This window comes from Geotrypetes seraphini, chromosome 6 (genome assembly GCF_902459505.1).
Source record: "Geotrypetes seraphini chromosome 6, aGeoSer1.1, whole genome shotgun sequence".
Lineage (NCBI taxonomy): Eukaryota > Metazoa > Chordata > Amphibia > Gymnophiona > Dermophiidae > Geotrypetes > Geotrypetes seraphini.
In genome coordinates this window covers 51029921-51056975 of record NC_047089.1, presented here as the reverse complement: position 1 = coordinate 51056975, position 27055 = coordinate 51029921, and the positions used below count along the sequence as shown (strand labels likewise).

At 39.6% G+C, this 27055-nt stretch overlaps 1 protein-coding gene across 7 annotated transcripts in view; it reads right to left on the bottom strand.

Moving 5' to 3' along the window:
- The window catches only part of FRY (FRY microtubule binding protein), a 501309-nt gene that overhangs the window by 243527 nt on the left and 230727 nt on the right, over positions 1-27055 (bottom strand). For all 7 annotated transcript variants that reach the window (XM_033948462.1, XM_033948457.1, XM_033948458.1 and 4 more), the window contains exons 15-17: positions 19179-19350; positions 11996-12128; positions 8587-8694 (exon numbers count right to left, since the gene is read on the bottom strand). In XM_033948462.1, the coding sequence (XP_033804353.1) occupies positions 8587-8694; positions 11996-12128; positions 19179-19350 (413 nt within the window). The remainder of the gene's footprint in view (positions 1-8586; positions 8695-11995; positions 12129-19178; positions 19351-27055) is intronic.

Below are 27055 nucleotides of genomic sequence, written 5' to 3'. Positions count from 1 at the left end.
ATTTAGGAAGTTCGTTGAGCTGAGAACTTTTCAGCACCTCCTCATATTTCCATAAATTCTGTGATGTTAGACAGAATTATCCCCTACCTACCTTGCAAATGTCCTCCAATTGGTATTTTAGTATGCACAGCAATATTTACAACGACTCTGAATTTGCATGCATTTATCCCTCCAATATATGTTTCAGTATATGTGCACATTAATTTTATTAGGAAGTTTTATTCACACAGTGAGTTATTAATCAAAACAGAGTTTATCCTTTTACAAGAAAAGTGCAAAACTTGTGGAAAGAGAAAAAGTTTGCACAGCCAGGGTGCCAGCCTTGTGGCTCAGTGGTAGTGCCTTATGAGAAATGGGTTCATCAAATGGCTGCTGGAAATGATGCAGGACAACATTCAGAGCCCTTAGAAGGCAAGAATCCTTGTCATCAATGCACATCAGTGGAACCTAGTGGTCAGACTCAGGATGCATGAACACAATTCTTTTATTATTTATTTATTTTTGTTAGATTTGTTAATCACCTTTCTCATGAAGAGATTCAACCAAAGCAGTTTACGGTTTATTGAATAGTAATCAGGTACTCAAGTATTTTCTCTATCCGTCTCAGCAGGCTCACAGTCCTGTGGTATCTGGGAAAAGGAGTGTTAAGTGACTTGCCCAGAATCATAAGGAGCAGGCTAGGATTGAACCCACTCTCTAGCTCAGGGGTAGGCAATTCCGGTCCTCGAGAGCCGGAGCCAGGTCAGGTTTTCAGGATAGCCACAATAAATATGCATGAGATAGATTTGCATCTCAAGGAGGCAGTGCATACAAATCCATCTCATACATATTCATTGTGGATATCCTGAAAACCTGACCTGGCTCTAGCTCTCGAGGACCGGAATTGCTTACCCCTGCTCCAGCCTATTTTATAAAGGTCTGCTAACAAGTAATCTTGTATATTTCCTAAAAATGCAGTAGGGGCAAGCATTTTATAAAAATACATGGTTTACAAGAAGACAAGCATCACCCATCAGTATAACAAGCTCACATGCTTATACTGGCTCTTCAAGCATTAAGAATTATATTTCAGAAAATTACACATATAAAAGAGTAGTCATTTAAGGCACTAAGATCCTGAAGCACATTTTTAAATTTTAATGATAATCTAAAATACCAGAGAGCTAAGTACAAATTGCCCATTTAACCACCCTTTTAAAGCCCTGGCCAAAATAAGAATCATCCAAACAAGCATTTAAAGCCCTCACCAAAACAAGCATTACAGTTAGGCACTCAATGGGGTGGGAGGGGTAAAATGCACTTGGATGGAACTACTCTCTTAAAGCTCAAAACCCAAAGAAATGGATGAAGAATTTTTGTGAACGACAGAGGAGATGGACTTGGGCGTGAGAGTATGTAATGATCTTAAGGTGGCCAAATAGGTTGAAAAGGCAAAAACTAAAAGGATGCTTAGGTGCACAGGGAAAGGAATGGCCAGTAGGAAAAAAGAAGGTATTGTTGCCCCTGTATAAAAAGACTCTTGTGAGACCTCATTTAGAATATTGTGTACAATTCTGGAGACCGCATCTTCAATAAGATATAAACAAGATGGTCCAGAGGAAGACTACTACAATGGTCTGTGGTCTACATCATAAGGCACGTGAGGATAGGCTTAAAGATCTCAATATGTATAATTTGGAGGAAAGGTATAATTTGGAGGAAAGGCGGGAGAGGGGAGATATGATAGAGACGTTTAAATACTATGTGGCATAAATATGCATGAGGCAAGTCTCTTTCAATTGAAAGGAAACTCCATAGTGAGGGGACATGGGATGATGTTAAACAGTGATAGTCTCAGGAGTAACCTCAGGAAATGCTTTTTTACAAAAAAGGTAGTAGTGTGGAATAATCTCCCAGTAGAGGTGGTGGAGATAGACTGTGTCTGAATTCAAGAAAGCATCAGACAGGCACATGGGATCTCTTAGGGAGAGGAGGAGATAATGGATGCTGCGGATGGGCAGACTGGATGGGCCATTTGGCTTTTATCTGCCATCATGCTTCTATGTTTTAGCATAAAGTACTAAGCATGTGGAGCCCTACCCACACACAGCAATCACTTCAATTTTGTTATTTTCCCTGCTCAGTCAAGCAGATACAAAAAAAAAAAAAAAATTATGCTTGTTCTTTTAAATGCTGCTTTTCATTATGTTTTGCCTTACATTCATACTTCAAAAAATAATATAGAGTGTGATCATACAACAGGAAGAATGGCTTCTCTATCCATACCTTAAGTCTCTGGCTCTGATAACCTAGAAATTGAGCGGTCACTAGTCACTCTTAGTATTCCACAGCTTATTCAAAACACTTTGATAGTTACTTGGAAGTCTTCCATGAGATGAATGTACGCTTTCAAATGGAAGAGATTTTCAGTCTGATTTCTACAAATAGTCACAACTCTATTACGTATTGTTCTACAATAGTTCAATAGTATCTATGCCACTTATATCATCTTGGTTTTCCACATGCTCCAGTGGATGACCTTACAACTTTCCAATCGCATGTAGTTCTAGATTCACAAAAGGACCCCTTCATGTACAGCCTCTCATTACAGAAAGCCCTTAAGTCTTGGGACCTGAATTAGTCCTTGACTCCCTCGTGCAGTCTTCTTTTAAAACATCATTTCTAAAATTTCTGACTTGGAAAGTGTTTCTCCCAGTAGAAATCACTTCAGCTAGTGAACTTCAGCTAGAGTTAGTGAACTTCAAGCATTTGAAAATGGATAAAAACTTACACAGAGCTCCATCATAATAAAGTTGTCCTTTGGACACATCTCATCTTTTTACCTAAGGTTATTATACCGTTTTGCCTAAATGAGAAAATGGTGCTTCCCACTTTCTATCTAAAGCCTCATTCAAATGCTCAAGGTGGATCTCGATGGTTACTTACATCAATGAGAAAAATCAACTGAACTGATCATTTCATTTGATCCAAATAGAACTGGTCTACCAGTTGCAAAAGGAACTCTAGTAATCTAGTTAGCCTCTTGTATGCAATGCTATGAACAGGTGAATATTCATCTAAACTCAAAAGTGGTCTTGTCAGATTACAGCCATTGCAACCACAGTAGTCCTCCTGAAGTCTGCGTCACTAAGCACCATTTGCAAGGCAGCTATGTTGTCTTCTCGTCATACTTTTACTGAGCATTATTATTTAGACCAGGCTTCCACTCAGGATAGTATCTTTGGTCAAGTGGCGCTGTCTTTGTCAGCTAATACTCTTGCACTTGATTGTACAGACTGCTTAAAAAAGAAAGAAAGAAAGACTAATAATTCAAAACCAGTGGGCCTTAAATTTGTGACTCAATTCTACTTATTGACTAATCCCCCCACTGGTTTCAGTTTTAGAACCAAGTGAGGAGATCACTCCATGCAAGAAGGGCTGGGCATGCTCAAATTGTATATACTAAGTTCTGAACTCTGGGAAAGCTGTTAGATGATATCACCCATTTGTATGCTTTATCAATCCTGCTATTTGTGAAAAACACCCATTATTGACAAGCAACATTCGTTTTTATTGTTGATTATGCATCCCCTTGGGTAGGTGAAAAGTCAACAGGGATATTTAAAAATATATGTTTGTATTTCTATGTAAGATTAGGAATACATGCATAATGTTTTTGGACAGCCAAAATGCCCCCTTTGAATCTGTGCATCATGTGGTAATTACATGTGTAAATAGCAGTACTTGTAAAATAAGTATTTACATGGGTATGCCATTTACACATACAAATGCTGCAAGAGGCTCCTAAAATGACCTCCTCAATGTATCATCCACAAAATTATGCTGTCTTCATTAAACTAAGCCTATAATTTTTGGTCTATTTTCAAACAGAAGCTTCCAAGAAAACTAATATAAGGTTGGTAAGAACAGTTGTGGGCTGAAGTTGCCACTGTGAATTGAGAAAACACGGCTAGAACATTAAGTACTCAAAACCAATTAACCTATTCCAGGGTCTGTCAGTCCAACAAACCTACAGTCAGACTGCCTCATACGTGTTTCATACAGGGAGTGGACAGAGCAATCAACCCAGACTTCCCTTGAATCCATCAACAGGGAATACATGTCTTGATAGAATGAGTACTATAGGTGGCCTCAGATTTATTTATTTATACCCTTTAGAATAATAATTGAGAGAATATTAAAAAGATAACAGTGACTAAAGACAGCTAAAGAATGAGCAGATACCTTGTTGATTCACTTATAAATGTACCTTTTAATGCAGAAGCACTGCAAGGCCAGCGCACTTTGGCACCTGTCATAAAATTTTGGCTTCATTGATTTTTTTTTTTTTTTCTGATTTCAAATATATTTATTGATTTTCAGTAACAAAAACAGAGTTATAAAAAGAACAAAAAAACAATGAACAAGTGAATAGAGAGGTTCTAGAGAACCATCCAGAAATCCAGAAAATACAGATTACAGAAAGCAAGTAACATAATATTTGTAATATTTCACAACCAAGAGGAATATAGGGAGAACCTGGAGGCTCAAAAAGAAACCATTGTATAACCTGGAGAGGAAAAAGGCAAAACACAAAATGGCGAGGAGCAAGCGCATGAGGGAAAAGGAAAATTTAGAGAAGAGCGGTGCGACATACGAAAGTAAGAGAGAAACAGGAAAGAGGAGGTTTTGAGTACAGGCAAGTAAAATGAGAGCAATAATATCAAGTCAGGGTAGAAAAAGGTAAATAGTCCATGAAGTTGCAGGCAACGTGCTGGAGAGTCCAGTGTCGGGAACCAGACAGCATACGGCGGGAAATAGCAGGAGAGTTGCACCACCATATCCAGCGAAGGGAGCAGTTAGTAAGATAGTCAGGAGGTGAAATCCAAGCGCAGGCAGGTTGAAGAGAAGTATGTCGTCCATTAGGCTTGAAGATAGATCGGTGAAGAGATCGAGGCAGGGAGCCGGTGAGCACGTGTTGATAGTTCACAGAAAGGGTGTAGCGCCAAGTCCAGCGTAGGGAACCGCAGGCAAAGCAGTCAGAAAGCATTTACCCCATTTTTGTCTGATGGAGCCACGCACGAAGGACCTCCGGATCGCTGTAGTTATCCGTTTTGTTGCGATAAGTCACCCGGAACCGAGCAGGATAGAAGAGTCCGTATTGTGCGCCGAGGTCTCTTAGGTCCTGTCGCATGGAGAGGAAGGATTTTCTTTTCGCCGCAGTGGCTGGAGCCAGGTCGGGAACGATTATAATTTTGCGTCCCTGGTGTAGCATGGACGCCTTCCCCTTCGCGGCATTTAAAATTTGTAAGGCATGCTGGAAACGGAGAACCTTGACAACCAGCGGGCGTGGGCGCTTGTTTCCAGGTTGCAGAGTGGAAGGGGAGCGATGAACGCGTTCGAGCTCCAAAATCGGGGAGAATTCGATGTCCAAGAATTTCGGAAGACAAGATGTCAGGAAGGTAAGTGTATCATTACCCTCAGCCCCTTCTGGCATTCCAAGGATCCTCAAATTAGATCTACGGCTGCGGTTAGCCATATCCTCGAGGTCAGCAGTTAGTTTAGAAATGGCCGCAGAGTTAGCCTTCATTGTCGGGAGATCTGCTTCCACAGCCGTGACTCGATCAGAAAGTGAGTCAAAACGCTGTTGAGATGCAGCCATCTGTGTGTGTATTGATTCTAATTCCCCTCTCATATCTTGCGAGATTTCCATGTGTGTTTTCATCAAAGATTTTATTGTTTGCAGTTCTATGAGGATCGGGTCAGTTTCCTCCACGAGGTCTGCAGCAGAGCCAGGCTTCTCAGGAGAGGGGGGAGCCGATTTGAGACGTTTACTCGCTGGAAGCGTATCGGTTTTAGATTTTTTGCTGGCCATGTTGTACTAGTAGATATAAAACTACTAATAAGGCTTCAAATGCAAAAAAAAAGTAAGAGGAGTATGTAAATTCTGAGCGATTATCTTAGAAAAGGGTGGGAGCAAGCAGCTCACACGACCATCCTGTTCAAATCCAAACTGGAAGTCCCGGCTTCATTGATTTTTATTACCACATATTTGGATTTAATTTATTCCTTTTCAAGTCTGTGGTTGATTTTCTTCTAGACCCCCGAAGAAGGTGTCTGTAGCCAAAACACCAACTGTGTCGGGTCTGCATCATACTTAAACTGTGGTGTTTGTATTATCTACATTGCCTGGACTTGTTCCACTTGTTGAGATTTATTTTATTCTATTAATAAACTTTATCATAGAACATCGTTTCCACAGTGCTCTTCTTTGTTATGGGTTTTCCTGTACCACTGCACCCAACTCATGGGGTCATTGTCATGAATTTGGATTTGATATACTGCCTAGTGGTGGTACAACCAAGGTGATATACATTTATTATATGAAGGTACTTTCTCTATCCCTAGTGGGCTCACAATCAAGAGCCAGTAACATAAGTAACAAACTGAGGCCTGAGAAAAATGAGGCCCTTATCCTACTCCTCCCTCCCTAGAGAATGACATGGGGGCAAAATTTTCCCCGTACCTGCAGGAACTCATTTTCCTGTCCTGGCAAGTTCTTTTCCTGCCCCTGCCCCATTCCTGAAAACTTTGTCCTCATCTGCACAACTTGCTGCTATTTTGCTTTTTTTTCCTTTTATTTTTTGGTTTGTTTGCATTTTTGGGTTTTATTTATCACTTGCATTTTTTATTTTATGCATTACATTTCGAAGTTTGGCTTTTTAATGCTTGTATGATGATGGTGTATGTTATTTTGTGTTATTTTTTGTTTTTGTATTGCTTTTTTGTGTGATATTATTTATGTTGATTGTTTCCCACATACAATTGTTGGATATGCGGGATATAAATTTTTAAATGAATAAGCATCATAGAAAGCTCTGTATATATAACTAGCTACAAGTGGCAGATTTTGTTACCAACTTTTTTATATGGTGAATTTTATAAAATTGCACAAATGGAGCCAAGTTCCAACACTCAAAAGTATGCACAATTCCCCACACAAGCACTCCTCACAATCACTGTCACAAACAACTGCTGACAGTTATGCATTACTCCGAGCAGATGTACAGTAAATGCCGACAGGGAAATCTTTTAAAGTATATGTGCACCGTCATCACAAAATAGGGAAGTCATTACAAAAAGGACAAAATATGTAAATTGGAATATGTAAATTTAGATAGAATATGTAAATTGGAAAATCAGACGTCTGAAGTTCTGCTAGTTATTTTAGAAAACAGGCTATTGACAGAGCCTGTTCCAAAATAACTGTTGAAATGGACATCCAGAGCCAGACATCCATTTTAGAGAAAAAACTAGCCAAAATATGAACAGCCTAAAAGATGTCTCTTTCACAGCACACAAGTTTCTATGTTGTGAAATAGCATCATAGACTTTCATGGTGACATAAGCAGCTACTGAACCCCTTCCCCTCAAGGCCTAATCCTCCCTCTGCCACTCTCCTGAGATCTGATTCCCAATCCTCCTCTAGATAAAGAAGGCAGGATGCCCCCAAGCCCTATACTCACCCACCCCCGGAACCGTCATAATAATAGGACCCCCCTCTGCTGCTGTTTGGGTCAATACCAGGATCAAAGATTACGTCTTTGACCTTCCAGCACTCTAGAAGACTTAGGTACTAGCATCCAAAATGGCTCACAACACAACAGCAACACGGTCAACACAGAACTGACAGTCAAAATAAATATCAATGTATTTTCTGTATCTGTTCCCATAACTTACAGAATTATGTTACTCCAGTCATACGATCCTAATATTGCTATAGGTCTCACCTATTCTAGATTATTTTATTTTATGATGACTTTATCCTTACTTATTATTGTTCTTTATTGGAAAAATAATCTAAAAGTTTCATATCACAAATGGTGGAATACTTTATTTGCCTACAGGAAATATGAAGAAATTATAGCACTAAAATGTAATATCTTCATTTACTAAAGGTTGGAATATTTTAGATATATATTGCTCTCAATTTTAGTATAATCTGAGCTTCATATTAATTAGAAATGCAGCCACTTGAATTTGTTGATGTTTATGTTTATTCTTTTGTATACGTATTGAAAATTTTATAAATGTTAAAAAAAAAACACACCAACAAAATCCCCACATAGCTCTGCATCTGCATTCTTCACCTACATCTGTGCTTGCATCGTGACTGTGTGTCCAAATAAGATTGAAAGCTCTTCTGAGCAGTGAACATCAAGTTTCAAGTTTATTAAAAATTTGTTGTACACGCAATGTCAAGTACTTCAATGCGTATGACAATTTAAAAATAGGAGTCAAAAATAAAACAATTTTATACAAATAAACATACATTATATACATACAAATAATTACCGATACAAAAGGAGAGGAGGATGAACTACAATCTTTAAAGAAAATAAATTAACATGTTAAATGTACTGCGCTCTAAATGCCTTTCAGCGCTATAGAAATGATGAATAGTAGTAGTTATATGACTATTAAAATACCACAATTGTTTAATGTTAGTTTCTCTTTAATGTTATTAATTAGCCTTCAAAAACCTTATACAGTATAATCTACCTTCACAATAAGTTTACTGGTTCAAGCTTTGCCCGTGCCACCTACCTTGACAGCAAGTCAATGAGCTCCGGCTTCGACATCCCATCGGGAAGAACACGAGGAATAGCAGCTACACATGTCCTGAAAAGATCAATTTTGGGCTTTCGCTCACCACTGAAAGTTTAAAGCAGTTATAGGGTTAGTCAAAGATGCCAAAGATGAACAAGATGCATATAACGATTTCCATAATTAAAAGGAAAAAAAAAATTGCCTAAGAAAGGACAATATATTGACCAGTCCATTAGAACGCAGGTAGGAAACCCCACGCTGAATGACCCGCGCTGCTCCCGATGCTCATAGAGTTCCTATGAGCATCGGGAGCAGCACGGGCTATTCAGCGCAGCTCTCCACGCTAGAAAACTGCTAGCACAGTTTAACAGAAGAGGCCCTCAGTCATTCAGGCTAAATGTTGTAATTTCTTTTTCAAGAGGAATGTCACCATGTAAAATAATGTGAACAATAAGACACTAGTATTGAAAATGCAAAAACTATATAAGCAGCTATATTTACGCACTCATTTCATACATCTGTGCAATATTTCAAACAGAAAAATCTTTCCAATGGAAGGCCATAACAAAACAAAGTATAATTATTTACACAAGGGTTCTTCAAAAAATTTCCACACTTTCATATTGTCACGGGAAATGGTTGGGGGCGGGAGGAGTGCCAAGAGGGTGTGTTGTAGAATGTCATGTGACTAGTCAGTCAAACTGGTGGTTATGTGGAAAAGTGATGTAATTTGCTTTTGAGATATTTACCTCCATTTTACAAAGCGCACTAGCTGCTGCCGCCATGGTAACTGCCCCGAAGCCCATAGGGATGTAAAGGTATACGAGGCTTTTGTCACACGACTTTGTAAAAGAGGGGGTTAATAAATAGTGTTTAAAAAAAATAATAGCGTAGAAACTTTTTGAAGATCCCTTACATATATACAGTATATATATATATATATATATATATATATATATATATATAATATTTTAAACCTTTGTAAACTGCTTCAATGTGGTTTACAAGAAGAGTGGTATATTAAGATACAAGCACAATACCTGGTACCTTGCTACAGCAGCTCCCTGAAGTTTAAGGGGGTAATAAAATACTGATTTACGAATGATCTCATATAAAATATTGACCCAGTGTAAAAGTATAGCCGTGACATGAAGGCGTGTACTTTGTTGGCTGGCATGTATAGGGGAAGAGTTGGATGAAGTGTGAGCAGAGTTTGAAGGTATGTACAGTCATGTGAAAAAATTAGGACAACTGTAAAATATGTTTTCCTAGAACCTTCTCACTTGTCTAGTTTTATATCTCTCAAACGTCTTGGAAGAGTAGAATCAACATAATATAACAACTAGAGGAAGTAAAATAACTCTTTCTTTTAACAGCAATCTGCAGCGTTCTTATAAATATTTGTTAATTTTTGTTGTTTGAAATCACTCAGATTTAATCTTGGATCTCTTGATTATTCGAGAACTTGAGATAGATTAAGAAAGAATTAAGTTTCCTGGGGGTTTTTTGACTCTGCTTGATTTAAGTTATATTGTCTTAATCTAACTTTCTGTACAAGTGTTGTATACTTGGAAATTAGTTTGGAAAATTATAAATAAATAAATTTTAAAAAAATTTAAAAAATTAGGACACCCCATGAAATATTCAGTTCTTTCTTAAGGAATGTTCAAATATCGAAATCATATCTTTTTTTTATTTATCTCTGGAAAAGAAAGTCATGTAATTGCAGGTAAACAACAAAAATTTTCCTTGATTTACTCATGAAACAAAAGATATCCACAAAAATGTGTCAAGCTCCATCTCTGGCAGCATTCAAATCCACCTCTTTGAAGCTGCTTTTAATTTCAAATTTCAACCCCCCTGCTAAGCACCAATATCTGCCTTATCATTCCCTCTGTAATTCCCCCACCTAAGCACTGTACATAGATACACCCTCTTGTCCAGTTTATCTGTCTTGACTAGATTGTAAGCTCTTTAGAGCAGGGACTCTCTCTTCTATGTTCTGATGTACAGTGCTGCGTATGTCTAGTAGTGCTATAGAAATGATAAGTAGTAGTAGTAGCAGCAGTGTATGTATATAACTAACTGCATTTCAGTTACAAACCTGGTAGCTTCTGTGATGGGAGGTTGGGAATATTGAGAAAATTCTGAATTTGAAAGAACTTTCTGAATGGGTTAAATGAAAGCGAGGAATGGATGTCAGTAGATAATTAATTAGTCAGGAGTTTGTAAGGAATATGAAGCCTGGGCTAAATATATTTTTAGCGAGTATATCTTTAAACTAACTGCGCGATTGCTATGCGTGAACTAGACTGACGCTGGGGAGGGGGGGAGTGTCTTTATGAGAACACGTAGTTGGACGCCACAGCCATTTTAAACAGAATGGCTGCCACTTTCTGACCTACAAGCAAACAGGTTAAACACTAAGGGCTACTTTTACAAAACTGCGATAGCGTTTTTAGGACGCGCAGAATTTTAGCGCTCGCTAAACCCGCACTACGCGGCTAGAACTAACGCCAGCTCAATGCTGGCGTTAGCACCTAGCGCGCGCACTAAAACCACTATCACAGCTTTGTAAAAGGAGCCCTAAAAGGTAAAGGAAAAAGATTTTTTTTTTAAATTAAATGTTTAACTGGTGAATTAAAAAGGAAGGATTCAATTTTAATATATATGCTCTCATTGCAGTGTGATTATGTAAACTACAACACCGACCCTGAGGAAAGATTTGAAATGCGTTGGGAGGTATGTTGCTGCACAAAAGCTAAGTTATAATTTAACTTATTAATTACAATAGCATATATAGCAAAAGAAAAATGCAAAGTAAAAAAATCTAAGTATGTAAGGATCGATGAAGAATGGAGCCTTCAGCGAGTTATGCTACTTGTATGGCTATCTGAGGATCCTTATAGTAACACCAATTACTGTATGAACTGCTAAGGTCTGCTATAAGTAAATTGTTGAGTTCTCGTGAAAATATATAGATGTGAAGTTTTCATCCGCTACTTTATAAAGGAATATAGGTGCCTACCTTTCTTGATAAACAGCCTCACAACAGGCATCTACCGTTTCCTCACCTAGACAATCTATTATAAAATTACACTCCACGAGCCAGGAAATATCCCTTTTTATTGGTCCTTATTCTTTAATCACAACAGAATCTGCTGAGTTTACATTCTACCTGCATCTGTGGACTGCTCTGGGTAAACAGGAACAGACTTTAAAGAATTCTGATCAGAGCAAGAGTTAATTATCTAAGAAGAGAAAACGCTGTCGTTTTGGCTGAGCGGGTGGGAAACGTATATAATGAAATACTTTAGTGGTATGACAACACTTTTTTTTTTCCTTTGCTGTTTCAGTCATGCAACGATGTGCACAGCCCATCGAAGAAATAAGTAACAACACTCACGTGATCATGTCTTCAGGTTCTTTGTTTAACATCTGTGCATTAGTCAGCATCATGCATCTTCCCACTTCTTTATCAAGATGCCTTAATATGTTATCTACAGCTTTTCTTACTTGAGAATAATATAACGACATGCCTACAAATTATACAGAGGTGGATATGCAAAATCTGTAATGTCTTGCCACATTTGTACAACCAAGAACATTTAACAGTTTAGGACATTAGGAACAGACAGAATAAGCAGTTTTACCCAGACACAAAATCAGAGAATCTCTTTATACATCTAATCCTAAATGGTACAAGCATTTAAAGTCAATGATTCAATTTAAATGTAATTATTTATTTGATAAGAAGAATTCATGTTAACATGGTGGTGAATCTTAGCTACACATTGTTAGTCTAAAAGCAGAATTGAGTTTTATTGAGTCTGACTTGCTTCTGCCTGCCTTAAGGTACAGTAAAACAAAACCCAATAGTAGCTGATTTGGCTGTATTAATTCTCTGCTAATCCCATATACTGGAGCTACTCAGTTCTGGTTTTCAAGGTCCATAGACAGGCGAGATTTGCATACCAAGGAGGCAATGCATGCAAATCGCTCTCATGCATATTCATTGTGGATATCTTAAAAATCTGGCCTGCCTGTGGACCTCAAGGACTGGAACTAAGTAACCCTATCGTGTACAACGATTGGCATAAGCCAGGGATCTCCAAGTCCCTCCTCAAGGGCCGGAATCCAGTCGGGTTTTCAGGATTTCCCCAATGAATATGCATTGAAAGCAGTGCTTGCACATATTCATTGGGGAAATCTTGAAAACCCGACTGGATTCCGGCCCTCGAGGAGGGACTTTGAGACCCCTGGCATAAGCCTACTGGTCAATACTTCTTTTTAAGTCTATCTCTCTTACAATGTTTACAATTTTTCTCTCTTATTCAGTACCTTGCCATTTTTAGCATATTTTGCAAAAAACATAAGTGAAAACAAAAAAATCCAACATCCCAAAACTTCCACTTCTAAAAACACTGTCCAAGTTATCAGTTCAACAATCCATGTTCAGTAATACAAACACTCGATGCAATTCATAGTATCAAATATCACAGACTTCCTCAACACAGTATACAGTCTCCGGTAGTTGTTTGACCATACGTGTTTTCACTTCCAGCTTTCTCAAGAGGAAGAGAATTGCAGCACATTGGAATGAACTCCCGTACAGGACTTCATAGCATTTTTGGTGATGGGTGTGCTGCCATGAAGTCCTGTACGGGAGTTCATTCCAATGTGAGGCTGGATGCTGTTTGAAAAGAATAGTGCTGCAATTCTCTTCCTCTTGAGAAAGCTGGAAGTGAAACACATATGGTCAAACAACTACCGGAGACTGTATACTGTGTTGAGGAAGTCTGTGTATATTTGATACTATGAATTGCATCGAGTGTTTGTATTACTGAACATGGATTGTTGAACTGATGAACTTGGACAGTGTTTTTAGAAGTGGAAGTTTTGGGATGTTGGATTTTTTTTGTTTTCACTTATGTTTTTTGTTTAGGAGCACTGAACACTTTAAAATCGGCAGCTGAGCCCAGGATGAGACGACAATTCTAGAGAAGATAAGTACTCCTTTACTTTTCCATTGGTATGGATTGACTGTTTTTTCAAAAGGAGTATTTTGATGATTTTGTTATGTGATAAAATTGGTATCCTGTGCTTATATGTTTAATATATTGTATACTGACTGTGTGTATTTATATGAAAAATATTTAGAATTAAAGAATATTTAAGATTAGCAATTCTTTTTTAGTAGAAGTTTTAGGAAATTTTTAAAGAATTGAACGTAATTAATTGTTACTCCCATTATAGTGAGTGTGTTGATCTTAATATAGCCAAAGAGGTAGAAATGACAACAGCAAAAGCCAGAAGGATGCTTGGATACACAGGGAGAAGAATACCCAGCAGGAAACAAAGAGGTGACAATGCCTCTAGTGAGACTTCATTTAGAGTACTCTACACAATTCTGGAGACTGAACCTTCAAAAAGGCTGATCCTTCAAAAAGATATAAATAGGATGAAGTCAATCCAGAGGGCCAGTGGCACAGTGAGTATGAGAGGTGCCCCCCTCCCCTCCAACCGCTCCTCGTGCGCACCCCTTCCCTGTACCACTTTAACATTCCCAGCGTGAGCAGCAACTTCAATCTGCTGCTTGTGCGTCAGCTCTTCCTCTGGCGCCACTTGCTAGGCATGGATTCAGGAAGTAACGCCAGAGGAAGAGCTGATGATGGCCCGAGCAGCAGGTTGAGGTTGCTGCTTGCGCTAGGGAATGTTAAAGAGGTACAAGGGAAGGGGCGTGTGCATGGGCACAACAGGAGGGAGAGGAGGAGGTTGCCAGTGTCCCTACCAGCACGGCAGCCGGGGCAGAGTGCCCCCCCCCTTACTATACCACTACAGTGGGCATCAACTAAAATAGTCAGCAATCTTCGTTATAATGTGTTTGGGGACAAAGATCTCAATATAAATACTTTGGAGATATAATGGAGGCATAAATGCACAGGAGGCCAGTCTCTCAGTCAAAAGGAACCTCTTGAATGAGGGGGCATAGGATGAAGGTGAAAGTGGATAGACTCAGAAGTAACCTATGGAAATAGTGCTTCACAGAAAGGGTGGCGAATTTGAGGAACAGCCTCCCAGCGGAGATGAAAATTGTATCTGAATTCAAGAAAGCTTGGCAGAAGTACATAGAATATCTAAGGGAGAGGAAGGGATAGTAAATGGCATGGATGGGCAGTCTTGATAGGCCATATAGTCTTTATCTGCTTTCATTTTCTATATTTACAGGAGGGCCTGGACCTTCAATATCCTTGTTACCAACGTAATGGCCATCAGAAAGATAGCCTTTCTTGAGATATCCCCTAGGGAATCTGAAGAGATGCTCTCAGAGCGTTGAGTACCAAATCTAAGGCCCAGTTGACATCATCTAACTCAGAGAAGGCCTAATATGGTTGCCTTCCCAAACCCCTCCATGAAACACACCACCTGTTTGTGTGCATGCAGAGGACCCTCATCATGGCCTCTATAACATTACATGGAAGTGCAATGTACTTTAATGGCATTAAATGCAAGGTCTCCTGAGTCCAACCTGTAAAAAGTCTAAAATATCCAGGATCTGAACCCTCCATGGGGAAATGTGCCCCTCCTTGCATTTGGTATCAAAAAGAGTTGATTTTTTTTTTTTTTTTAATGGTATGGGGACCTGAAGAGGCTAGCAGTAGCAAAGTTGCTATGGTTCTTACAGGCCAGGGGGCTACTGTGGCAAGTAAACAGAGATGGAAGATCCATCTCCATACTTAGCCTGGCTTTTGAAAAGGCAAGACTAAGGAAGTTGGGATTCTTATTCCTGATATCAAGACCTTGTTGATAGCCAGAAGGGCTACATTCTTGGCATATATCCTGATATGGAAGATTTCTAATCTGCAGCAATCTTACAGGAAATTTTCTGTAGCCATATTAGTAAACCAAGAAATGCATCTTGTACAATTTTGTAAAAATCTCTATTTCAAGCCTAGTTAAATTGCGATGACCAGGGCGAGCCCATATATTCAATGGCAGTTGCCCAGATAGAACCGCTAAATATCCAGGTAGACCTCCATGGCACTATCTGCTAAGTGATGGGGCAGTCTAAGGGCAGAGTCTGGGAGGAGCTAAGAGTTGTTCTCTCAGGGTTTCCCGCAGCTGGCATTGGGCTTGTTGCAGATTTTCGGAAACTTGCAACAAGAAACGAGAGTTATCCGTTGGCAGCAAGATTCATTCCACTAACTAGGTAAATAAATGGATAAAATTAGGATAGTGATAAAGCTGTTCTCTTGTACATGTAGATTTGTAAATATGTTCCTTTGGGACAGCCCTTAAGAGAGTTATTTCCCTCATTCCTGGTGCATATTTCCCTCTTCCATTTGAAGATAAAGGCCTCTGTTGTTAATTGGAAGCATGTAATATGTATTGGTTCACAATATAGAAGGAATGCATATGCAAGGAAAGGAGTATTCTAATGGTTAGAACAGTGAGCCAAGAACCAGGGAGCCTGGTTCAAATCCCACTGTGGTTCCTTACTAAGTCACTTAACATAAGAACATAAAAATAACCTTACTGGGTCAGACGAATGGTCCATTTAGTGCAGTATCCCGTGTTCACGAAAGCCAATCCAAGTCACAAGTACCTGGTAAAACCCCAATAGTAGCAGTATTCCATGCTATATTGATCCAAGGCAAGCAGTGGCTTCTCCCATTTCCATCTCAACAGCAGACTATGGACTTTTCCTCTAGGAACTTGTCCAAATATTTTTAAAAAACAGCTACATTAACCATACTTACCACATCCTCTAACAACGCATTCCAGAACTTAACTATTCTATGATTGAAAAAATATTTCCTCCTATTGGTTTTAAAAGTATTACTCTAACTCTATTCTTTGTAAATCTTGATGCAGGGAAAAAAAAAAATCGATCCACATGTACCCGTTCTATACCACTCAGGATTTTGTAGACTTCAATCATATCTCCCCTCAGCCATCTCTTTTCCAAGCTGAAGAGTTCTAACCTCAGGTACAGACAGACTGTAAGCCTTCTGGGAACAGAATAATATCTATCACACCTGAATTTGATTTAAAAAAACAAAACAAAACCAAAAGCACAAAACAAAACAAGTGTTGACTCACATGTAGATTGTGGAATAAATGTAAAATATTTCTCATACACATATATCTCTGAAAAATGGCTGCTTCTACTAAAAAATATACACAATCCTGCATACATTGTTCCCTCTAAGTTGAGCGGGAGTCCTCCGCCGATAGTTCTTCCAGTGGAGGGGACTGTTTCACTATCACCTTTTCAATAATGACAGACAAGCAAAGCTTTGCAGGACTCCAGGGAACCTGCCTGTCCTTAGTGATGGAAGACAAAATATTGACCCCCCCACACACACACACACACACACTCCCTTTCACTCGTAGGGATACAGTTGGAGGACTCCTGCTCAGCTTAGAGATAACAGTACCTGCATGTATTTTAGAAAAAGGCTCTATGTCAACAGATCATTTTCTAGAATACCAGAACTGTACATATCCTCACCTGGACATATTGTTTCTGATGTATCATTCTGTCTAAAATGGAGCTGTACATCAAACAGCTCACTTTTAATCCCAAGATTGTTTAGCTTCTCTATGATTGTTATTTTTTTTTTAAATAAGAATAGCTTCTACCTTGTTTGCCTGGAACCAATATCAGGCTCACCAGTAAATAGTTTCCTAAATCACCATGGAAGCCCGTTTCAAAATTTGACTTACCTTGGCCACACTCCAATCCTCAGTTACTGTGGCTACAGATGACTACCATGAAGTTTACAGTTGCATTCTTGAGGTTAATGCAATCTGGTCTTGGTGATTTGAATGTGTCAATTTGCTCTATTATTTCTAGATTTACAAAAATTGATTTTGGATGCTCCAAATCATCCCCAAATATAAAACTGGGATAGAAAATAACCACGTGGGTGATATGTGGAATAGATGCAAATATGAAAACACCCACTCTATACTTTAATATGAACAGCTAAGCTTAACATAATTAAAAGTGCTCAGAACCAGTCAGATGGTGAAAGAAGATCACACTGCTTTCGGGGGTTAAGCCTGGCTGTTCATATTAAAGCATAGAGTGGATGTTTTCATATTTGCATCTGCTCCAAATCATCTCCATCAACAGTGGTTTCCAGTGTGATATGACCCAAACATCCCCTTCAACAAAGAGTGAGAAAGAGAAAACATTTAGTTTTTCTGCTGTTGTCTTACCTTCCCTTACGCCTTGATCATTTAGTGATTCAACCGATTCTTTCATTGGCTTTTTACTTTAAATGTACTTGAAAAGGTTTTTAGCATTAGATTTTGTCTGAATGGAAGCCTTGTTTCAAACTCCCTCCTGGGCTACCCTATTACTCCGTTTTGTCTAACTTGTCAGTGTTTATGCTCATCCCTGATCTCTTCATTTGGGTCTACCTTCAGTTTTTTGAAAGATGTTCTTTTGGTTTTAACTGCCTCTCACTTTCCTATTAAAACTACATTGATAATCGTTTGGTTTTCCTTTGACCTTTTTAAATGAAGATAATATATTTTATCTAGGCTTCAAGGATGGAATTTAATAGTACCCTGGCAACAAAAATTGTTAAAGTTTTCTTTATAATTCCTCATTTTAACACGGGCTCACTTTAAAGAAAAATTAAATGCTCTATCCAACAGCATCAGCACTAGTCAATTGGCTAATGGTTGTTTCTTCCAGGACTAGATATTTCCCCCTTCTCCTGAAATGGGTAAACTCCCCTCCTCTACAGTCACCACCATCATTCTTTTCCTTCCACCATTCCTTCCATTCCAGCGATAATGCTAAATTTGATCATATTATGATCATTATTGCTAAGTGGCCCCACCACCATTGCCTTTAACTAGGTCACTGCTCTTCACTGCAAAGTCTGGGAACAATGGTAACCCTCATCAACCTTAAGTGCCTAGACCCCGACTCTTTCCACAGTACACAATCTCCTCACTTTTTCCTCAGACTTCCTGCTGTCACACCTTCATAAGTTATCCTATTTAATATCTGTACCACATCAATAATGCACAGATATATGTCACATTGGATACAATCCATCACAAAAGAACTTGACATCTGACCTGGATAATACATCAGTCGCCGAGGTAAGACTTTTGTGACAGACTATATAAGTTGGATAAATGTTTCATTGGGACATCATTATTGATGTAATACTGTCTGAAGGCTCAGTATTGCCTAAGTATTAACAGATTGATTGACTCCTGAAGCAGGTGGTGATGTCACCAAAATAAAGCACCATTTCAATTCTTTGGCCTTGGGCTTTTACTAATAAACTATTTTTTGTTAAATATTAATCCTATTTCTGGACTCTTTGTTGGGTACCACTGGTCAACCCCTACTCCCTATAATCTATTTTATACCAGCACCCTCACTACTATTGCAGTTAAGTCATAGCTAGAAGTCACATATCACAGATGCTTCTGGAACAATGTTTTGTTGTTTTTTTAAAGTATCAAAGGAACTGTGTTAATTATTCAGTATGGTTGTGCTTGCTATTCAGTTAATGCTTCTACATTGTGTGAGCAGGCTTACATACAGTGCTCACCTATCATTTTAGCCTCTTCTTCAGTGAGTGTTTTGCTTAGATATGTTTTCTTGACTCGTAGAGTATTCCCAGAAGGGAGAACAGCCCCGGTGACTGGCATTGGAGGCTCTCCATCTTTCTGTTGCAGGCTGTCGGCAATCACTAAGAAGGCTCTCAAGCCAATGTTCATTCTCTATAGATTGGGAATGGATCAAAAATATCACATGTACCAGTCATAGGTTAGCCAACACAAAGTAGAGGCAAGGATCTGCCAATGAATACACACAAAAATACTGACAAACAGATCAATTCCAATTGAAGAAATTTGAATTATTTATATCAAGCACCTGATGTGACCATGTTTCGCCCACAGGCTGCGTAGGGATAATAACTGCAGGGGATAGACAAACACAACTCCTGCCAATCCACTTCCAATCCACAAAGCAAATCAGAGTATCTTCAATCAAACTGGAAGAATTTCTTGCTCACAAAAGCTAGTCAAGAAAGTGAGCAAGAAATGCTGCCAATTTGAATGAAGATACTCCGATTTGCTTTGTGGATTGGAAGTGCTGACTGACAGAGGTTGTTTGTCTATCCCCTGCAATTATTACCCCCGACACAGCCTGTGAGTGAAATATGGCCAAATCAGTTGTTTCATATTAATAAATCAGATTACTTCATTTGGGACTGATCTGCCAGTCACAGTTTATATATACTGTATATATTTTAAAGAAACTATATTTGTCAATACCAGACATAATTCAAACAATGTTGACAACACAGTAATAACTGGATTATGCTTAATATGGCTGCCCCATCCTCCAAAAACACCATTAGTTGGAATTGCAAGCAAGAACACAGGGACACTTAAAATATATGTTCAAAGGGCTAATCCACAGATTCTTCTTGAATTGTTTAAAAAATTGTGCTATTCTAATCCTACTGAAGAGAAAAGCCCAAATGGCCTCTACGACGAGAAGAGCAATCCAAATAACAAAGTCATGAGGAGAAGATGTCGATCACACAGCTGGGGATGATCCAAAGCAAGCTTTATTGATCAAGACCATGATCTTAGTAGTACAGACTCGACAATGACAGTGTCTCGGCAATTCTGCCTTTGTCAAGATTCTTCAAATGAGGAGATGTAGGTATCTGAGCAGTACTGTGATGCACATTCAATAGTGTTGTAGAGAGCACAATAGAGGTACACAATGAAATTCTGCTGATGACTTGGCAAGCATAAGCTTCACTAGTAGAAGGATGGCTATTTTAATCCTGTCACTACCTGGGAAAAAAATTATTTGATGAGCAACAAGTATTCTCAGAATGCCAGTTTTTATGTATAAAGATGGTAGATATTGCCCTGGGAATGCCTCCTCAAAACACAGCTAAAGGATACATGATGTTGCCCCCATGAACATATACTCCTCTCCTATGGATGAGTAATTTTCAGACAACTGATTTACAACAGTGAAACACTTTCTACTTGCAGATATCACTTTGAAAATTGCATCCCTATTAACTAAATATGTGTGTGGTAAAGGAGAGAGATGATAGGGCCAATACAAATAGAAACATAGAAACATGATGGCAAATAAAGGCCAAATGGCCCCTCTAGTCTGCCCATCCACAGTAAACATTATCTCTTTCTCTCTCTGAGAGATCTCACGTGACTATCCCAGGCCTTTTTGAATTCAGACACAGTCTCTGTCTCCACCACTTCTTACGGGAGACTGTTCCATGCATCTAACACCCTTTCTGTAAAAAAGTATTTCCTTAGATTACTCCGGAGCCTATCACCTCTTAACTTCATCCTGTGCCCTCTCATTCCAGAGTTTTCTTACAAATGAAAGAGACTTGACTCATACACATTTATATTACTTAGGTATTTAAAAGTCTCTATCATATCTCCCATCTCCCGCCTTTCCTCCAAAGTATACAGATTGAGATCTTTAAGTCTGTCCCCATAAGTCTTATGATGAAGGCCACATACCATTTTAGTAGCCTTCCTCTGGACAGACTCCATCCTTTTTATATCTTTTTGAAGTTGCGGCCTCCAGAATTGTACACAATATTCTAAATGAGGTCTCACCAAAGTTTTATACAGGGGCATCAGTACCTCCTTTTTTCCTACTGGCCATACCTCTCCCTATGCAATCTAGCATCCTTCCAGCATTCGCCTTGATAAGCAGTATATAAAAACCTAATGAACTTAAACCTGTTTGGTCACCTTAAGATCATCATATACAATCAAACCCAAGTCCCGCTCTTCTGTTGTGCACATAAGTTCTTCACCTCCTAAACTGTACCGTTCCCTCAGGTTGTTGCAGCTCAAATGCATGACCTTGCATTTCTTAGCATTAAATTTTAGCTGCCAAATTGCAAGGCTCTCCCCATGTATCATAACATAACATAAATTTTTATTTATATACCGCAAAAGCCTTTTGATTCTATGTGGTTTGCAAACGAGATGGGCTGACCATTGTCAGTGAGCTACAATAGATAGCATATTAGCATCGAGTTAACAATAGTTTCACATCAGTGAAGGGATTACAAGAATTTTGAAAACAATGGGTTTTTAATAAAAACATAAGAACATAAGCAATGCCTATGCTGGGTCAGACCTGAGGTCCATCAAGCCCAGCAGTCCGCTCACGCGGCGGCCCAACAGGTCCAGGACCTGTGCAGTAATCCTCTATTTATACCCCTCTATCCCCTTTTCCAGCAGGAAATTGTCCAATCCTTTCTTAAACCCCTGTACTGTACTCTGCCCTATTACGCCCTCTGGAAGCGCATTCCAGGTGTCCACCACTCGTTGGGTAAAGAAGAACTTCCTAGCATTCGTTTTAAATCTGTCCCCTTTCAACTTTTCCAAGTGTCCTCTTGTTCTTTTATTTTTCGAAAGTTTGAAGAATATGTCCTTCTCTACTCTCTCTATGCCCTTCATGATCTTATAAGTCTCTATCATATCCCCTCTAAGTCTCCTCTTCTCCAGGGAAAAGAGACCCAGTTTCTCCAATCTCTCAGCGTATGAGAGGTTTTCCATCCTTTTTATCAAGCGTGTCGCTCTCCTCTGAACCCTCTCGAGTAACGCCATATCCTTCCTAAGGTACGGAGACCAATATTGGACGCAGTATTCCAGATGCGGGCGCACCATCGCCCGATACAATGGCAGGATAACTTCTTTTGTCCTTGTTGTAATACCCTTCTTGATTATGCCTAGCATTCTATTTGCTTTCTTAGCGGCCGCTGCGCACTGTGCCGTCGGCTTCATTGTCATGTCCACCATTACCCCCCAAGTCCCTTTCTTGGTTACTCTCATTCAATAATATCCCTCCCATCGTATAGTTGTACCTCGGGTTTCTGTTTCCAACATGCAATACTTTACATTTCTCAACGTTGAACTTCATCTGCCATCTCGCCGCCCATTCCCCCAATTTGTTCAAGTCCCTTTGCAATTCTTCGCATTCCTCTTTAGTCCCAGCTCCACTAAATAGTTTTGTATCGTCCGCAAATTTTATTATCTCACACTTCATGCCTGTTTCTAGATCATTTATGAATATATTAAATAGCAGCGGCCCGAGCACTAAGCCCTGTGGAACACCACTCGTGACCCTCATCCAGTCCGAGTAGTGGCCCTTCACCCCTACCCTCTGTTTCCTACCCGCCAACCAGTTTCTGATCCATCTATGTACGTCTCCGTCCACTCCATGGTTCTTCAGTTTCCGGAGTAGACGTTCGTGAGGCACCTTGTCAAAGGCTTTTTGGAAATCAAGGTATATGATGTCTATGGGGTCTCCTCTGTCCATCCGTTTGTTAATTCCTTCGAAGAAGTGCAATAAGTTCGTTAGGCACGATCTCCCCCTGCAGAAACCATGTTGGGTTGTTATCAAAAGTTCGTTTGTTTCCAAATGTTCATCGATGTGTTCTTTAATCAGTGCTTCCGCCAGTTTCCCCGGAACCGAGGTCAAACTCACTGGTCTGTAGTTTCCCGGGTCACCTCTTGACCCCTTTTTAAAGATGGGCATGACATTGGCTATCTTCCAATCCTCCGGGATCATGCCTGTTTTCAAGGATAGGTTGCAAATTTGCTGCAGTAGTTCCACTATCTCCTCCTTTAATTCCTTCAGAACCCTGGGATGGATTCCGTCCGGACCCGGGGATTTGTCAGTTTTAAGTTTTTCTATCTGCCTGTGTACATCATCAAGGCTCACTTCCATGGATGTTAATTTTTCTGCTTGATTTCCATTGAAGATTTGTTCAGGTTCCGGAATGTTGGTTGTGTCTTTGTTTGTAAATACAGACGAGAAGAACATGTTGAGTCTTTCTGCGACTTCTTTCTCCTCCTTCACCGCTCCCTTCCTGTCTCCTTCGTCCAGCGGTCCCACCTCCTCCCTAGCTGGCTGTTTCCCTTTAACATATCTGAAGAACGGTTTGAAATTTCGTGCCTCCCTGGCTAGCCTCTCTTCATACTCTCTTTTGGCTTTTCGAACCACACGGTGACATTCTTTTTGATACTTCTTGTGCTCCTTCTGGTTCCCTTCAGTTTTGTCCTTTTTCCATTTCCTGAATGAATTTTTCTTATTGCCTATCGCTTCCTTCACTATTTTAGTCATCCATACTGGGTCTTTTGTTCGACCCTTTTTGCTCCCCTTTTTGAATCTGGGGATGTGCAGATTTTGTGCCTCGCTCACCGTGTCTTTGAAAAAAGACCAGGCATGTTCTACTGTTTGCCATTTTTTGGAAGTGTTCCTAAGTTTCTTCCTTACCATTTCCCTCATTGCTTCATAGTTTCCTTTCCTGAAGTTGAAAGATGTCGCTATGGTTCTCTTTCCGTTCGGTATGCCTACTTCAACCTTGAACTTGATCATATTATGATCGCTGTTTCCCAAAGGTCCCACTACTTCCACTTCCTTTGCAGGTCCCCTTAGTCCATTTAGGAGTAAATCCAGAGTGGCATTTCCTCTCGTCGGTTCTCTAACAAGCTGCTCCATGAAGCAATCATGTATAGCCTCCAGGAATTCTGTCTCCCTAGCGCATCTTGAGCTTCCAAGACTCCAGTCTATCCCAGGGTAGTTGAAGTCTCCCATAACAACTGTGTAACCGCTTCTGCATTCTCGCTTCATCTCGGCATCCATTTCTTTATCGCTATCTCCGGTTTGCCCGGGTGGACGATAGTATAGGCCCATCTTTATTTCATGCCCTTTCCTACCCGGTATTTTAACCCATAGCGATTCCAGTTTGTTGATCATCTCCGCTGTGTCCATTCTTGTCGATTGTATGCTTTCTTTTACGTATAGGGCTATTCCTCCTCCTTTCTGACCTGACCTGTCCCGGCGATAGAGCTTGTACCCCGGCAGTGCTGTATCCCATTTGTTTTCCTCATTCCACCATGTTTCAGAGATTCCAATGATGTCTATGTCCTCTGCATTGGCCATGGCTTCTAGTTCCCCCATTTTGTTTCTTAAACTCCTTGCATTAGTATATATGCAGTTTAGATCCTGGCATTTTGTCGTCTTCATTTCTTTTCCCTGTGCTTCGGTCTTTGGTGTCTTCTCTTTTGCTACAATCTTTCTAACCTCCTCTTCTGGGTTAGTTGACTCCTGTAATTTGTCTCTTGTTTCTTCCCTGCCTTTTTTCCCCTCAGTATCTTCACGGGATACCTTCTTCCGAATCATCGACGCTAGGTCGACTGTCGGCTTTCCCCTTTCTCTTAGTTTAAAGCCTGTTCTATTCCTCTCTTGACGTTGTTTGCTAGAAGTCTTGTTCCCGCCGTGCTCAGGTGCAGTCCATCTCTCCTGTAGAGCTTGCTCTTGCCCCAGAACGTTGTCCAGTTTCTCACGAAGAGGAATCCTTCTTCCTCACACCATCTCCTCATCCACGCATTTATTGATTGTAGTTCTTCCTGCCTTTTCACATCTGCCCTCGGTACTGGTAGGATCTCTGAGAATACTATCTTCTGGGCCCTCATCTTCAGCTTTCTAAAATGCATATATGATGTTGTTATTCTAACCATTTGGCCCAGTTCAGGATCTCTGGAAGCAGCTTGGTATGACATCAGTGACAAGAGATAGGAAGGGACAGATGCGGTTATGCACTGATACGTGGGGACAGCCTTGATACAACAGATACGGCAAAACATGTCTGCAGAAGTTCCCAGCCGACTAAGTTGAATATAAAAGATAAGTGTTTTTTAAACACATATTTATATAAAGAAAAGCACAAAAAGCACAGTAAAACAAAAACCCAACAACAACAAAAACCCAACAACAATAAACCAAACCAAAGATAAGAATAAAATTTAAGGATGTATGAATTTCTGCAGCACTTCATAAACTACATTAATGAAGCCTTACTGCACCTCTCCGAAAATCCTTAAAAATTAAAAAATAAATAATAATATATAAAGAATGATTGGTGTAATTACATGACATCTTAACATAGTAAATGACAGCAGATAAAGACCTGAACGGTCCATCCAGTCTGTCCAATAGTCACACTCATACATTCATGTTTAAATAGTCTTTTCTTTAGTATTTCTGGGCAATAGACCATAGACGTCTGCTAGGTATCGTCATTAGGTTCTCACTACTGGAATTGCCACTGAAGCTCACTCCAGCCTATCGTAACCATCCTGTCATTGGAACTTCCATCAAAGCCCTCCCCAATCTATCCTAAATCAAATCACCTTCTAAAGGACACAGACCGTGCAAGACTGCCCAGTACCAGCCTTAGTTTTATACCATTAATTTTCTAATTATAGATCCTCTGTGTTCATCCCATGCTTTTTTTGAACTCCATCACCATTTTCATCTCCATCACTTCTCTCAGGAGGGCATTCCAGTCATCCGTGAAAAAGAATTTCCTAACATTACTCCTAAGTCTGCCACCCCGCAACCTCAATTCATGCCCTCTAGTTTTACCATTTTCCTTCCTGAACATCTTAAATAATACTAGCAGCTGTTACGAAGTGACGTCAGAGAGAAAGCTGACTCTGGCGCGACCAGCAGGTTGGAGTTGCTGCTCGCACCAGCAAAGAGATAGAGGTACAGTTTGTTTGGTTTTTTGGGGGGGTAGTGAAAACACACGCGCGGGAGGATGAGGAGTGGGGTAGAGAGGAGAAGGGGTACCGGCGCCTGAGGCAGACCGCCTCCACGCCCCCTGACTGCTAATATGTAACTGCTAATTGCACCAACAACCACCAATTATTGGTTAATACTAATTAGCAGCTTGTTAAACAAGTTACATGCATAACTGCTCTTATTCTATTTCCAGGAATTCACAACGCTGCATGCTAACCCCTGAATTATATATAAAGCTCTATAAATTTTGCATGCAGCTTTGGGCATACGCACAATTTCACTGAATAACGAGTCAATCGGCAACAATAGTTGGTATCTTAACAAGCAATTATTGGAGATAACTGGAATTAAAATTTGCATGAATAGTTCCAAAAATCAGGCATGGCCATGGAATGTATTTTTCAATTTCTCAATTTGAGTGTAGTTTTTGGATATAATTATGGGAGGGGGGTGATATCTTTTTGTCATAGATTATAATTGTAATTGTATTTAAGTGCTTTTATAGAGTTATATGATTGTATTATATTGTGCACTTACTTATGGCTTTAAAATGAATAAAGAAATTAAAAAAAAAAAGATAAATTACATATAGAAAGGATAACGAGGCACATGAAAGGGGCAGCATCAGTAGGTGTGTTATCTCACCCCTCAGCATACATGTCACCCAATGAAGAGGTCCTGAATATGCAGTTATGCCTCTGAGAACTAGGAAAACCAGGATTCAAATTCCATTGATGCCCTTTTTGACTTTGGGCAAAATCACTTTACCCTCCTACAAAATACCTACAGTACCAGAATGTAACCTGCCTTGAACTG